Source organism: Bombina bombina, chromosome 2, assembly GCF_027579735.1.
Source record: "Bombina bombina isolate aBomBom1 chromosome 2, aBomBom1.pri, whole genome shotgun sequence".
In the NCBI taxonomy this organism is placed as follows: Eukaryota; Metazoa; Chordata; class Amphibia; order Anura; family Bombinatoridae; genus Bombina; species Bombina bombina.
This window is the reverse complement of record NC_069500.1, coordinates 1,148,129,740-1,148,144,596: the sequence shown is the minus strand read 5'-3', so window position 1 is coordinate 1,148,144,596 and position 14,857 is coordinate 1,148,129,740. Positions and strand designations below refer to the sequence as shown.

General features: G+C 38.0%; 1 protein-coding gene across 1 annotated transcript in view; it reads left to right on the top strand.

Moving 5' to 3' along the window:
• MFAP3L (microfibril associated protein 3 like) overlaps positions 1-14,652 on the top strand; it is a 141,291-nt gene extending 126,639 nt beyond the window's left edge. Inside the window, exon 4 of the mRNA XM_053703825.1 lies at positions 13,669-14,652. Coding sequence (XP_053559800.1) covers positions 13,669-14,498 — 830 coding nt within the window. The 3' untranslated portion in view covers positions 14,499-14,652. The remainder of the gene's footprint in view (positions 1-13,668) is intronic.
• Positions 14,653-14,857: the final 205 nt, after the last annotated feature.

Sequence of the window (14,857 nt, the reverse complement as noted above, 5' to 3'; positions counted from 1 at the left end):
CCACCGCAACTCGAATGTTTCCCTGCAGCTCCGGTCAGCTCTATGCAGGATTCCCTTAGCGGACAGGACGCTCTCTTTGTGCCCCAATTTCACTCCTCAGAGTACAGGTACCTCTCCTCACTAAATCTACTTATATGTATATGAATTTAGTTCCGGTGTAAACCTTTGCTTACCCTTACTCTCTGCAACATTATTAAAACTATCCTATGCACTACAATACTGGGTAAATCTACAAACCAATAGTACCTATGTAAATGCAGTATTTTCTCTCTGTCTGCTGACCAAAATTAGTAATTCCAAGTTTTACTGTCATTCACAAGTTAACACCTGCATATATTTATCTCTACAACTACTTGCAATAATGCACTTATGCACTATACGTTTATACATGTGTAAACCCTGGTCTTATAAACTGTTGATACTTCTGCTGCACCTATTTAGTGAGAGTTACGAGGCAGCTATAGATTTATCTTGTTTAAGAGATCTGTAACTAACTGCTAAGTGCTTTATAGGTATCCACATTACTATTGTCTAGTAATTTATGTGGTTCCCTATGATTCATTGTGCAACACATCACCATTTATCTTACCAATATCAGCAGCTGAGGCTCATTATTATTTTTACATTGCAGGCTTCCAAGTGCTGCCTGACAGCATATCACCCTCAATCCAATGGGGCTGCAGAACGGTCTAATCAAGCTGTGGAACAGTTCCTCCGTTGCTATGTCTCAGATCACCACAATAATTAGTCTGAACTGTTACCTTGGGCAGTGCTCACTCATAATAGTGCTATTAATGCTTCCTCCCAGTTATCCCCGTTCATGGCGAATTATGGGTTCCAACCATCCTTGTTGCCCGATTCATTCATGTCTCAAGGTATTCCGGCTTTGGAGGAGCATCTCCAGCAACTCCGTTCCACGTGGGTGCAGATTCAGGATTGCCTTCATCGTTCTATGCAGCTCCAGAAGTTCCAGGCTGATCGTAGGCATCTGCCTGCGCCTTCCTACCAGGTTGGTGAGAGGGTTTGGCTGTCCTCCCACAACTTGAAACTTCGGGTGCCTTCCAATAAACTGGCTCCCCGTTATGTTGGTCCTTTTCGAGTACTCCAATGTTTTTCATGTCTCCCTCTTGAAACCATTGGTTTGTAATCGGTTTACCACTGTGTTCCCTCGTCCTATCTCTGTTGACAACCATGAAGAATATGAGGTCAGCAGCATTACTGATTCTCGTATGTCCAGGGGTCGCGTATAGTATTTGGTTCACTGGAGAGGCTACAGTCCGGAGGAGCGTTCATGGGTTCCCCACCTCTGATGTTCATGCTCCCGCTCTTCTCCGTGCCTTCCATGCCTGTTTCCCCAATAAGCCTTTTGTCCTCCTGCGGGGTAGGGGTCATTGAGGGGAGGGTACTGTCAGGGTTTTTTCCCTGCTTTGTTTGCCATGTGCTGCTGGCAGACAGTTTACTCACCTCTTACTGAATCTGGTGCAGTGTGTCTGATGCTGCTCATTTCCTGCATGCCCTCTTATGGTCGGACTGGTGTACATCATCCGTGTGTGATGTCATCACTTATTATTTAAAGGGCCTCTGTTCAGTATGCTTGCCCTTGCTTTTTCTCAGACCTGTTTGTGAGTTCCTGTGTATTACCTGGCTGTCTGACGTCCCTCCTGGTTCCTGATCTCTGGCTTGTTCCTGACCCTGCTGTTCTCCTCCTTGTTCCTGATTCCGGCTCGTCTGACTATTTGCTTTGGCTCCTGACTCGGCTCGTCTGACTACCAGCTCTAGCTTAGACTCCTGGCTTGATGTTTGACTTATTATTATTTTTTGTTATTAATAAAGGTGTGATTATTTTTGCACTTCTCGTCTCAGTCTGATTCCTGGCACCCTGGCATTCCATCATTACCCCTACCCTGCATGCCCAATGTCTTGGGGTCACAATTGACTCGGATCTTTCTTTCACTTCTCACCTACAGTCGTTGGCTAAATCCTGCCGCTTCCACCTTTTAAAAAAAACTCTCTTTCCTTACACAAGACACAACGAAGATTTGAATCCACTCTCTCATCCTTTCCCGCCTCGATTACTACAACTCTGTCCTCTCTGGTCTCCCCAGCTGCCGCCTAGCTCCTTTACAATCCATAATGAATGCCTCTGCCAGGCTCATCTTCCTTAGACATTGCTCTTCATCTGCTGCACCTCTGTGCCAATCCCTTTACTGGCTTCCTCTTGCCTCCAGGATTAAACACAAAATTCTCACTCTGACATACAAAGCCCTCAACTGCACTGCACCCCCCTATATCTCAGAACTTCTCTTCAGATACTCTCCCTCCCGTCCCCTTCGCTCTGCTCATGACCTCCTACTGTCCTCCTCTCTTACTACCTCCTCACACTCCAATTTACAGGACTTCTCCAGACTGGCTCCCATATTGTGGAACTCTCTGCCTCGCTCCACAAGACTCTCCCCTAGTTTTGAAAACTTCAAGCGCTCCCTAAAGACTCTACTGTTCAGGGATGCATACAACCTACACTAACCTTTATTTATACCAGTTCCTCTCCTCCACTGCTATCCCCTTGAATCCACTTAGCATGTAAGCCTAAGAGCCATGCTGTTTGTAGATCACCTTCTTTAGAGCTGACTACTACAGTGCGACTCTTGGCAGGGCCCTCTACCCGTCTGATCCCTATAAATGTTTCCTTGTATTCTGCCTATGTTTATAGCGCTGCAGAATCTGTTGGCGCTCTACAAAAAAACAATAATAATAATAATTGTGATGGGTTGTGGTTTCAAAGAACCAATCCAGCTATTTAATTTACAAAATAAACATAAAAGAGCATTTTATCATACATTTTATACCAATTTTACAGCATACTGTCCTTTTAAGCTTGGATCATAGACTTATTTCACACATTGTAGCTGTCAGGTCTTTCTACATTAGATTACACCTAACAAAGGCATTGCCTAGCAACCTAGACAATTAGTATAAATTACTTTTAGAGGCACTTGATAGCAAATGAAAGCATAATGAAATCAGACGCACTCTCCTGCTACCAAATGAATGAGTGACAAGGGCACTACTGTGTGCCTGTGAGGTGCAGAGAGAGAAGAAATGCTTGCACATTACTTGATATCATTTCTAACTTGATTCTCATGCTTAAATGTACTGATTTCTTAATTAGGCTGTATTCTTATTGATTTTACAGCTACAGAAGAAAGAACATCATTCATATCATTCATATCCTTTTACAGCTTAACAAAGTGCTATTAAACATCACATGTGTCATACTAGTTATTGTGTTGCCAAGCATGAGTGCAGCAAACTTACCATATAAACAATAATATTAGATTTTGTAATGCTTTAGATCCCCTAAAGGCAGTTGTTTAATAATTATGGCAGTTGCTAGTGTTGTGCAGTGAGTTACAAATTGCTCCTGGCTTGGTTTACACTTGGGGAGCTGCCATTCTAGTTCCTACTTTTCCCAATAGAAGGTTATTTTGGATGAGTTGTATGAATTACTTCAGTATTTGGCAGCCAATAAAGACAGGTTGTAGCTTCAAGTTTTGTTTCATAAATATGTTGAATTTATTAGAAATCACCCACTTTTCTCTATTAACAACTTGTGTCATTGTTCTGGTTCCTTGTTCATTTTTGTTCACATTTCTCTTCCCCCTTTAATTAAAGGGAGAGTATACACCAGAATTTTTGTTGTTTAAAAAGATCGATAATCCCTTTATTACCCATTCCCCAGTTTTGCATAAAAAGACAGTTATATTTATATACTTTTTACCTCTGTGATTATCTTGTATCTATGCCTCTGCAAACTGCCCCCTTATTTCAGTTGTTTTGATAGACTCGCACTTTAACCAATCAGTGCTGACTCCTAGGTAACTTCACGTGCGTGAGCTCAATGTTATCTATATGACACACATGAACTAACGCCCTCTACTGGTGAAAAACTGTCAAAATTCATTCAGATTAGAGGCAGCCTTCAAGGTCTAAGAAACTAGCATATAAGCCTACCTAGGTTTAGCTTTCAACTAAGAATACCAAGAGAACAAAGCAAAATTGGTGATCAAAGTAAATTGGAAAGTTATTTAAAATTACATGCCCTATTTGAATCATGAAAGTTTATTTCGGACTTGACTGTCCCTTTAAAGTTTTACTTCTAAACAATGACATCATACATCTTTTTTTTTTTTTTTTAAAGATTTCTTTAACCCCTTAAGGACCAATGACGACGTACAGGGTACGTCCTACAAAAAAAGGTCCTTAACGACCAAGGATGTACCCTGTACGTCGTTGGTGTTTGATAGCGTTGGAAGCTATCCTGATCACTTCCAGCCGCTTTCATGTTATTGCAATGATGCCTCGATATCAAGGCATCCTGCAATAACATTTCTTAGCCACCCGATGCAGAGAGAGCCACTCTGTGGCCCTCTCTGCATCGGCCATCGATGGCCGCGATGATCGTTGGTGGATGGGAGGCGAGTTGGCGGCCATTGATGGTAGGCTGCAAGTCGGAAGGGGCAGAATCTTTACCAGGGGCGCACACGAGGGCGAGAGCGGGTGGGAAGCTACACTATGGAACCAAAAAATTATTTCATAGGGCGGGGGAAAGGACAGGGGAGGGTAGGAATTTTTGCCTAAGGGATCTGGGAGTGGGTGGGTGGGGGGTTGGATATTGAGGGGGGGCAGCTACATTTTTTTTAAATTTATATCAATAAATACAATGTTTATGGCAAACTGGGTACTGGAAGACAGCTGCCAGTACCCAAGATGCCACACAATAAGATAGAGGAGGAGGGTTAAAGAGCTGTTTTTTGGGGGGATCAGGGAGGTTGGGGGCTATGAGGGGATCCTACACAGCAGAATTAGGTTTTGTTTTTTTAATAAACCAAAAAAAACAACTTATTTTAGTACTGGCAGACTTTCTGCCAGTACTTAAGATGGCAGGGACAATTGTGGGGTGCGGGAGGGAAGAGAGCTGTTTGGGAGGGATCAGGGGGTGTGATGTGTCAGGTGGGAGGCTGATCTCTACACTAAATCTAAAATTAACCATGCAAGCTCCCTATAAGCTACCTTACTAACCCCTTCACTGCTAAACATAATACAAGTGTGATGCGCAGCGGCATTTAGTGGCCTTCTAATTACCAAAAAGCAACGCCAAAGCCATATATGTCTATTTCTGAACAAAGGGGATCCTAGAGAAGCATTTACAACCATTTGTGCCATAATTGCACAAGCTGTTTGTAAATAATTTCAGTGAGAAACCTAAAACTTGTGAAAAAGTGAACAATTTTTTTTTATTTGATTGCATTTGGCAGTGAAATGGTGGAGTGAAATATACCAAAATGGGCCTAGATCAATACTTTGGGTTGTCTACTACACTAAAGCTAAAATTAACTCTACAAGCCCCCTACATGCTCCCTATTTAACCCCTTCACTGCTGGGCATAATACACGAGTGTTGAGCAGTGGCATTTAGCAGCCTTCTAATTACCAAAAAGCAACGCCAAAGCCATATAAGTCTGCTATTTCTGAACAAAGGGGATCCCAAAAAAGCATTTACAACCATTTGTGCCATAATTGCACAAGCTGTTTGTAAATAATTTCAGTGAGAAACCTAAAGTTTGTGAAAAAGTGAACAATTTTTTTTATTTGATCACATTTGGCGGTGAAATGGTGGCATGAAATATTCCAAAATGGGCCTAGATCAATACTTTGGGTTATCTTCTAAAAAAAATATATACATGTCAAGGGATATTCAGGGATTCCTGACAGATATCAGTGTTACAATGTAACTATCGCTAATTTTGAATAAAGAGATTTGGAAATAGCAAAGTGCTACTTGTATTTATTGCCCTATAACTTGCAAAAAAAGCAAAAAAAACATGTAAACATTGGTTATTTCTAAACTCAGGACAAAATTTAGAAACTATTTATCATGGGTGTTTTTTGGTGGTTGTAGATGTGTAACAGATTTTGGAAGTCAAAGTTAGAAAAAGTGTGTGTTTTTCCATTTTTTCCTCATATTTTATATATTTTTTTTTATAGTAAATTTTATAAGATATGATGAAAATAATGGTATCTTTAGAAAGTCCATTTAATGGCGAGAAAAACGGTATTTAATATGTGTGGGTACAGTAAATGAGTAAGAGGAAAATTACAGCTAAACACAAACATCGCAGAAATCTAAAAATAGCCCTGGTCCCAAACGGTCAGAAAATGGAAAAGTGCTGTGGTCCTTAAGGGGTTAAACAACATTTCAGCCCTTGAGTGTTTGTCTCTAAAAATCACCTATGCCGAAGCTTACACTAGCTATCATTCATGAACCAGAACATAACAGTTGGTTAACAAAAATCTAATTATAGTGTTTTTCAGCACTTTAGTTTCTCCCCTTTATGGAAGACGTATTGGGCCCCTGTAGTATGTATGATATGCTGAATGTGAATCTTAATCCTAGAAGATCAACAGTGCTGTTTATTGGATAGGTGCACTTTTGCATATAGTCTTTGAACGAACATACATTCTACAATTTTCGTATGTGTATAAAATCCTTAAAGGGACAGTTAACCACAACATTTTCTCTCATGACATGGATAGAACATACAATTATAAACAACTTTCCAAATGTGCTTCATTCTCTTGTTATCCTTTGCTGCAGGAGCATCAATGCACTACTGGCAGCTAGATGAACACATCAAGTCAGCCAGTGACAATAGATAAATGTGTGCAGGCACCATTCTGCTTCTAGCGTCTAATAGAGATAGGATATGCGCATATTATTTTTCAACAATGGATACTAAAAGAACAAAGCACATTTGAAAATAGAAGTGAATTTAAAATTGTCTTAAAATTGACATGCTCTATCTCAATCATGCAAGTTTAATTATGACTTTCCTATCTTTTTAATCCTAAATTTAGTCTCTTGAACTTTGTGGTTCAAAACAACACAGAAAATTTTAGTTTATACTTCCATGAGTTAAATAGCTCTGGTGTAAAGGTTTTGTCTGAAAATGATTGCATATTATGTCTACGAGTATGGCTATAAGCTCAAATACGTTAGTAAATGCAAATCATGCACTCCTAACGTGTACAACTCCAAACTTTATTGCAAAATCTTTAAACATAAAAAATACAAATTGAATGGTGCCAATGTGATTTCACCCTAAAAGCGCTTCATGCTGTACTCATGTTTTTAACCTATATATGTGTTTTAAGAAGCAACAAATAAGTTATTTTATTAATCAAGATGTCTGCTTACATGTGGAACTGCTTCTGCTCTGGTTTAAGAATGTATTTAAGGGGTATGAAACCCAAAAATGTTATTTTATGATGTGTGAGCTACAAAGGCACAAGAAATTTGGTCAGAATTGATGGTAAGATGAATGCAGTATGTTATCAAACAGAACGCCTCATTTTCCACTTCTTGATTAGAGTTTGAACACTGCTGATTTGCTTTCTCAATTCCTTGGATATCTTTTTGTATCCATTTCCTGTTGTATACAGTTCACCTACCTTTTTCCCACAGATCCTTTGACAATTCTTTTTCTTTCCCCGTGACTCAGAATCCAGAAACGTCAGTGCAGCACTGGATGAAAGATGCAAGGGTCTGTCAGGAGTCCAGAAACTCATTGACCTTTTATACACACACACACACTAATTACAAGCAAACATATCACAGGTGAGGATGGTTACCGTTAATAGCCATTCAAACCCCTTTATGTCAAGTTGTGTTCATGTTATCAGGCCAAAATCACCAGGGTATGTAAACTTTTAATCAGGGTCATTTGGGTAGTTTCTGTTGTCATTATGATTTAAAAAGAGTAAACACAGTTGATTGATAATAAATGGCTTCAGCCAAACACTAACCATGAGTGAAAGAAAAGTTTTTGTGTTATCATTCATATTCTCTAAAAATCATAAATTCTGCCAGGGAATGTAAACTTATGAGGACAACTGAATGTATATGTGTATGTATATATTTATATATATATATATATGTATATATTTTTATATATATATATATATATATATATATATATATATATATATATATATATATATATATATATATATATATATATATAAATCACCTTAAAGGGACATCATACTTGTATGCTAAATCACTTGAAACTGATGCAGTACAGCAGCCAATCACCATCAACAGTGCTGAGGTCATGAACTCTTTTACTGTGATCTCATGAGATTTGACTTAACTCTCATGAAATTTCATTGTAAACTTCCTTACACTGAATAGGGAAATAAGATGAGTGTGCACGTAAGCTCACTCCCTTAGCTGTCCCGGGACAGACATACTGATTTGCTGCTTAGAAGTCCTTTACAATGGGATGTGGCTACTGAGAAACTTTTGAGGTAAAATATATTTTGTTTTTACATAGAGATGTTCAGGTGATATCTAGTCAGCTTTTTACAGCTATGCTGCATCACTTTCAAGTGTTTAAACATTTGGGTATTATGGCCCTTTAACATAAAAAATATATACACACATAATAATAACAACCTAATAAAAGTTGATTTTTTTATTCACAGCTGCAGGGTCTACAAAGATTCACCTGTATGTATCAAATATAAGGTGTGGCTGGTGGCTGCCAGCAAAACGTGTGGGACATAGCAATGTGTCTTTGAGATTCCGAACCAGGGCGCCAGAGCCTAATTTTAAGGCGCAAGTGGCTCCCTGGCACCTGGGTTTGTCGAACCTTGCATTAGCAACTTTTTTGCTACAATTGTTTTCCACCCATCACTAACCTTTTCATGGAGGCGCTAATAAGGACTTTTACTGGAGCAGACACTGAAAGCGACTGTCATTTTGTTAGCAAAGGTTCCATTGTTTTGCAGTTTCTTGTCTGATAACTTCTGCTGAGGACAGTTAGGGACTGATACAGTATTTGAGAGGTTTAAGATTGTAAAGTGTACCGTGTGTGTTAAATCCTCAAAACTTACAGAGTTAAATTACAGACGCTATGTGGTGGTGATGGACTTAGACTACCTTTTACACCTTATTGTATATATAAACAGTGTGAGTGTGTATGTATGTTTATTGTTTATATGTGTGTTTTTATATATGTATGTATGTATGTGTGTATTTTTTATATACACGAATATAAATAATATGCTCAGTGATACAAATACATATATATATATATATATATATATATATATTAATGTATTTGTATCACTGAGCATATTATTTGTATTCACCTAGATTACGAGTTTTGCGTTACGGTTTTAACGCTGCAAAAATGGCCATTTCAGCTTGAAAACAATAACGCAACCATTACGAGTCTTGTCGGTATAGCTGTACCGCAAGCACAGCTTGCAGTACATCAAGCTCACACTCCAAAAAATTAAGTTTTTCTTTAGGATTTCCATAACGCCGGTATTAAAAGTTGTGCAGTGAGTCTAAAATGCTTGCGTTACAGCCTATACTGACACGAGCCATTCCACAATCTGAAAGCATTAGTTATGAGTTTTGCACCACAAAAATGTTTCACAAAACTCATAACTAAACTGTTACAAAGTACACTAACACCCATAAACTACCTATTAACCCCTAAACCGCCACCCTCCCGCATCGCAAACACTATTTAAAATTTATTAACCCCTAATCTGCCACCCGCCCACATCCCGGCCACTATAATAAAGTTATTAACACCTATTCCGCCGCTCCCCGACACCACTATAATAAAGTTATTAACCTCTATTTCGCTGCTCCACGACACCACCACCACTAATAAATTATTAACCCCTAAACCTCTGGCCTCCCACATCACCGCCACTTAAAAATAACAAAACTTAACATAACTATTATACTACAATTAAAATAACTACTAATTAAAAAAACTAAATTACACATTAAAAAAACCTAAGTCTAAAATTACAAAATATAAAAAATACTAAATTACAAAATATAACAAATACTAAATTTCGAAAAATAACAAACTAAATTATCCAAAATAAAAACAATTACACCTAATCTAATAGCCCTATAAAAATAAAAAAGCCCCCCCCCCCCCCAAAATAAAAAGCCTAGCCTACAATAAATTATCAATAGCCCTTAAAAGGGTCTTTTGTAGGGCATTGCCCTAAAGAAATCAGCTCTTTTACCTGTAAAAAAAAAAATACAAAGACCCCCCAACAGTAAAACCCACCACCCAACCAACCCCCCAAAATAAAACCTAACAAAAACCTAAGCTACCCATTGCCCTGAAAAGGGCATTGCCCTTAAAAGGGCATTCAGCTCTTTTACATTGCCCTGAAAAGGGCATTCAGCTTTTACATAAAGCCCAAACCTTAATCTAAAAAGAAAACACCCAATAAGATTTAAAAAAAAAACAACTAACACTAACCCCCGAAGATCCACTTACAGTTTCTGAAGTCCGGACATCCAGGCGGCGAGGTCTTTATCCATCCAGACGGCATCTTCTACCTTCATCCAGGTGGCGTCTTCTATCTTCATACCGGCGGCGTGGAGCGGGTACCTCCTTGAAGACATCCGGCGCGGAGCATCCTCTTCATACGGTCATTGCCGTACACTGAATTTTCAATGCAAGGGAGCCGTTTCAACATGGCGTCCCTTACATTCCTATTGGCTGATTTGATTTTTGAAATTCAAATCAGCCAATAGGATAAGAGCTAATGAAATTCTATTGGCTATTCAAATCAGCCAATAGAATTTCAGTAGCTCTCATCCTATTGGCTGATTTGAATTTCAAAAATCAAATCAGCCAATAGGAATGCAAGGGACGCCATTTTGAAAAGGCTCCCTTGCATTGAAGATCCAGTGTACGGCGGTGACCGTATGAAGAGGACGCTCCGTGCCGGATGTCTTCAAGGATTAACCTGCTCTGCGCTGCCGGGATGAAGATAGAAGATGCCGCCTGGATGTCCGGACTTCAGAAACTGTGAGTGGATCTTCGGTTGTTAGTGTTAGGTTTTTAAAAAAAAAATCTTATTGGGTGTTTTTTTTTTTTTTAGATTAGGGTTTGGGCTTTATGTAAAAGAGCTGAATGCCCTTTCAAGGGCAATGTAAAAGAGCTGAATGCCCTTTTAAGGGCAATGCCAATACAAATGCCCTTTTCAGGGCAATGGGTAGCTTAGTTTCTTGGGGTTTTTTTGGAGGGTTGGTTGGGTGGTGGGTTTTACTGTTGGAGGGGTCTTTGTATATTTTTTTTACAGGTAAAAGAGCTGATTTCTTTAGGGCAATGCCCTACAAAAGGCCCTTTTAAGGGCTATTGGTAATTTATTGTAGGCTAGGGTTTTTTATTTTGGGGGGGTTTTTTTATTTTGGGGGGGCTTTTTTATTTTTATAGGGCTATATGATTAGGTGTAATTGTTTTTATTTTGGATAATTTGGTATTTTTCTTAATTTAGTGTTTATTTTTTGTAGTTTAGGTATTTTTTTATTTTATTTTAGACTTGATTTTTTTTAGTAGTGTTTTTTTTAGGTTTTTTTTAATTGGTAGTTATTTTAATTTTAGTATAATAGTTTAGTATAATAGTTATGTTAGGTTAATTGTTAGTTTAAACTTAGTTTTTTTTTTTATTTCACAGGTAAGTTTTTTTTTTTATTTATTTTAAGATAGGGATATTGTAGTAATTTTAATATAAAGTTAGGGGGTTGTTAGGTTTAGGGGTTAATAGTTTAATTAAATTTTTTGTGATGTGGGGGGCTGGCGGTTTAGGGGTTAATATGTTTATTTAGTGGCAGTGATGTGGGAGGCCAGAGGTTTAGGGGTTAAAAACTTTATTTAGTGGCGGGGAGCGGCGGAATAGGGGTTAATAGCTTTATTTTAGTGACGGCGATGTTGGGGTGCAGGGGAATAGGGGTTAATAATTTTATTATAGTGTTGGCGATGTCGGGGAGCGGCGGAATAGGGGTTACTAACTTTATTATAGTGGCGGCGATGTCGGAAGCGGCAGATTAGGGGTGTTTAGACTTGGGGTTTATGTTAGGGTGTTTAAACATAACTTTTTACCCCATAGACATCAATGGGGTTGCGTTACGGCGATCGCCATTCCGCACTTCAGGTGTTAGTTTTTTTCCTACCACTCTCTGCCCATTGATGTCTATGGGGAAAGCATGCACGGGCACATATTCTCAGCCCTTGGATTTTGTGCGGTATGGAGCTTATCGCTACAATATTGCACGCACAAGGAGGCTTTTCTGAAACTTGTAATGGCAGCCCTTTGGAGGGTGAAATAACGCAACTTTTGTTGCGTTCGTTTCTCACCCTCTATAGTGCAAAACTTGTAATCTAGGTGTTCATTATTATGTGTATTTCAAATGTAATAAAACCAAAAATTTATGTTGCTGGTATTTTGGGTTATACTATTGTTTTCCATTAGTAGCAGGTGCTATGTTTGTTTTGATTTAATAATCACTGCTAGTGACTCCATGTCTGCTGTTCTGTAATGTTGTACATAAGAGATGTAGCACAATAGTACTTTATGTTGATATGACGTATTTAAAACACAAACTAAAACAATACATAGTGTACTAGCTATGCTGTACTGTGTTATTCCAGGGCAATGTCATTTCCTGATTTTTAGATACTGTGTCCAAACTCAGGAAATTGCACCCTGACAGTTTTCAAACATATTCTACCAGGCACTGACCCGTCAACATTCTTATTACCATGTATAGTGGTTAAAGACTTACTGTAAAAGGCTGAGGAAGATTAAATATTAGATACATGAAAACATATATAATTAGAAAACAATAGTTATTTGCTAGGATTAATGGGCTTTCATTTAAACGATGCCAACAATAGCTAAAAGCTGCTGATGTTTAATAATTAACAGCATTAGTTTGACTGCAAATTATGATTTGTTTGCAACTGTGATCAATCAAATTCATTCTTAGTTGAGGATTATCTATTTCGTCTTTTAAGCTGTGTGTTTGTATTTGCTTTGCTTATTAAAGCTAATTTTGTAACCCACGGTGCATCTGGCAATGGTTTTGGTTTTAGGATTGTCCCTAGAAAAATGAAGTACCACAATCTGAGGCTTTTCAGGTCCTTGACGTTAACCTTGGTTGAATTTTTGTTGCTAGAAAAACAGTTGCCCACTGCTCTTTCCACAAACACGTCATGTAAACAATGGATCCAGTTGTGTAAAAAGGATAGGACAGGCTTTGTTTGTGGAATGCAAACAATTAAATCCAAAATCAAATAAATATCTTCAAACATTACTTTCTCCAGTTCATACAGCAAATGCTTAGTTTTGGCATCGGTGCTTCATGAAGTGCACTGTGCCCTGCTGTTAACTTTAAATATGTCGGCTACATATGATTATTAGTTGGTAGGTTCTAATTCTATAATATTCATTGAATTACTGCTTATTTGATTTTTTATTTAAAAAAAAAACTTGTTTGTTTTTATTAATTAAATAAATATACCATTCTATACTTCCTAATTGTTTCATTATTTTATTGTATATTTTTTACTCCTGAAAAATCCTGTTATTTACAGACATTACTGAGTTTCTTATACTTGGTTTTTTTTTTCTCTAGAAAATGTAATAAAAATATAATGTTATCGCTAGTAAAGATTAATCTCTACTTATTTACCTTAATTTATATAATGGACTTTTAATGTGTTGATAAATGATTTAAGAGTCTATGTGGATACTGATTAACTTTTTTTTTTTTCCCCAGACGGAAAATGGTGGATTCACGACAAAGGCTTTTTAAATATCACAAGTGTAGCTTTTGAGGATCGAGGCAAATACACATGCGTTGCTACAAATTCCCATGGCAGTGTGAATAATACTGTTACTCTGAGAGTGGTTTTCACCTCTGGTGATATGGGTATCTATTATATGATAGTCTGTCTGGTAGCTTTTACAATTGTAATGGTTTTGAACATCACCAGACTCTGCATGATGAGCAGCCATTTGAAGAAAACTGAGAAAGCCATTAATGATTTCTTTCGTACTGAAGGTGCAGAGAAGTTGCAGAAGGCTTTTGAGATTGCAAAGCGAATCCCTATCATCACATCTGCCAAAACCCTGGAACTGGCCAAAGTTACTCAGTTTAAGACAATGGAATTTGCTAGATACATCGAGGAACTTGCAAGGAGTGTTCCTTTGCCCCCTTTAATTATGAACTGCAGGACTATAATGGAAGAAATAATGGAGGTTGTTGGCCTAGAAGAACAGGGACACTCATTTATTCGACAGGGAGCTGTTGGTCAGGAAGTCTGTGATGCTGACGTCTTCACAATCCCTAATTCTTTGAAGAGAAGTGATTCCCCAACAGCAGATTCAGATGCATCTTCCGTCCATGATCCTCCTCGACAAATTGCAATAACTGTGTCCGTACACCCATTGACAAATAAACAATGTTTAGATATAGAGTCACATGACAGTGTTCAGTCAAGTGAGAAGGAAGAAGCCACCTCACCACCATGCACACAAAGTTCAACAGAAGATGCCCCTCCATCTGATGGTACATCTACTTGTGTAATTTATGAAAGCCATGTGTAAACTTATTTCTAGACCTATGCATATTGCTGAAAAGATAAATGGCGCACCTTATAGAGATGATATGTAGGTATTACCGCCTAGCCTTACTTGCAAAATCTTTTACCCAAATCCAAACCAGTTCGTGGCTGAATAAACACTTCCTTCACCTCTTGAATGGAGTCCAATTGAGAATTGAATTATAAAATATACACTGGATTTTAGCATTTTTTGGGCAACATATCTGTCATTGACACACAAAAGAAATAATTTATAACACACTGTTTATGTCCATTTTGTATTTATTTTTTATAGGTTTTTCATTCATTAAATTATTTCTACCTGGCCAGAGTATGTAATTAAACATATTTGTATGTTTAATG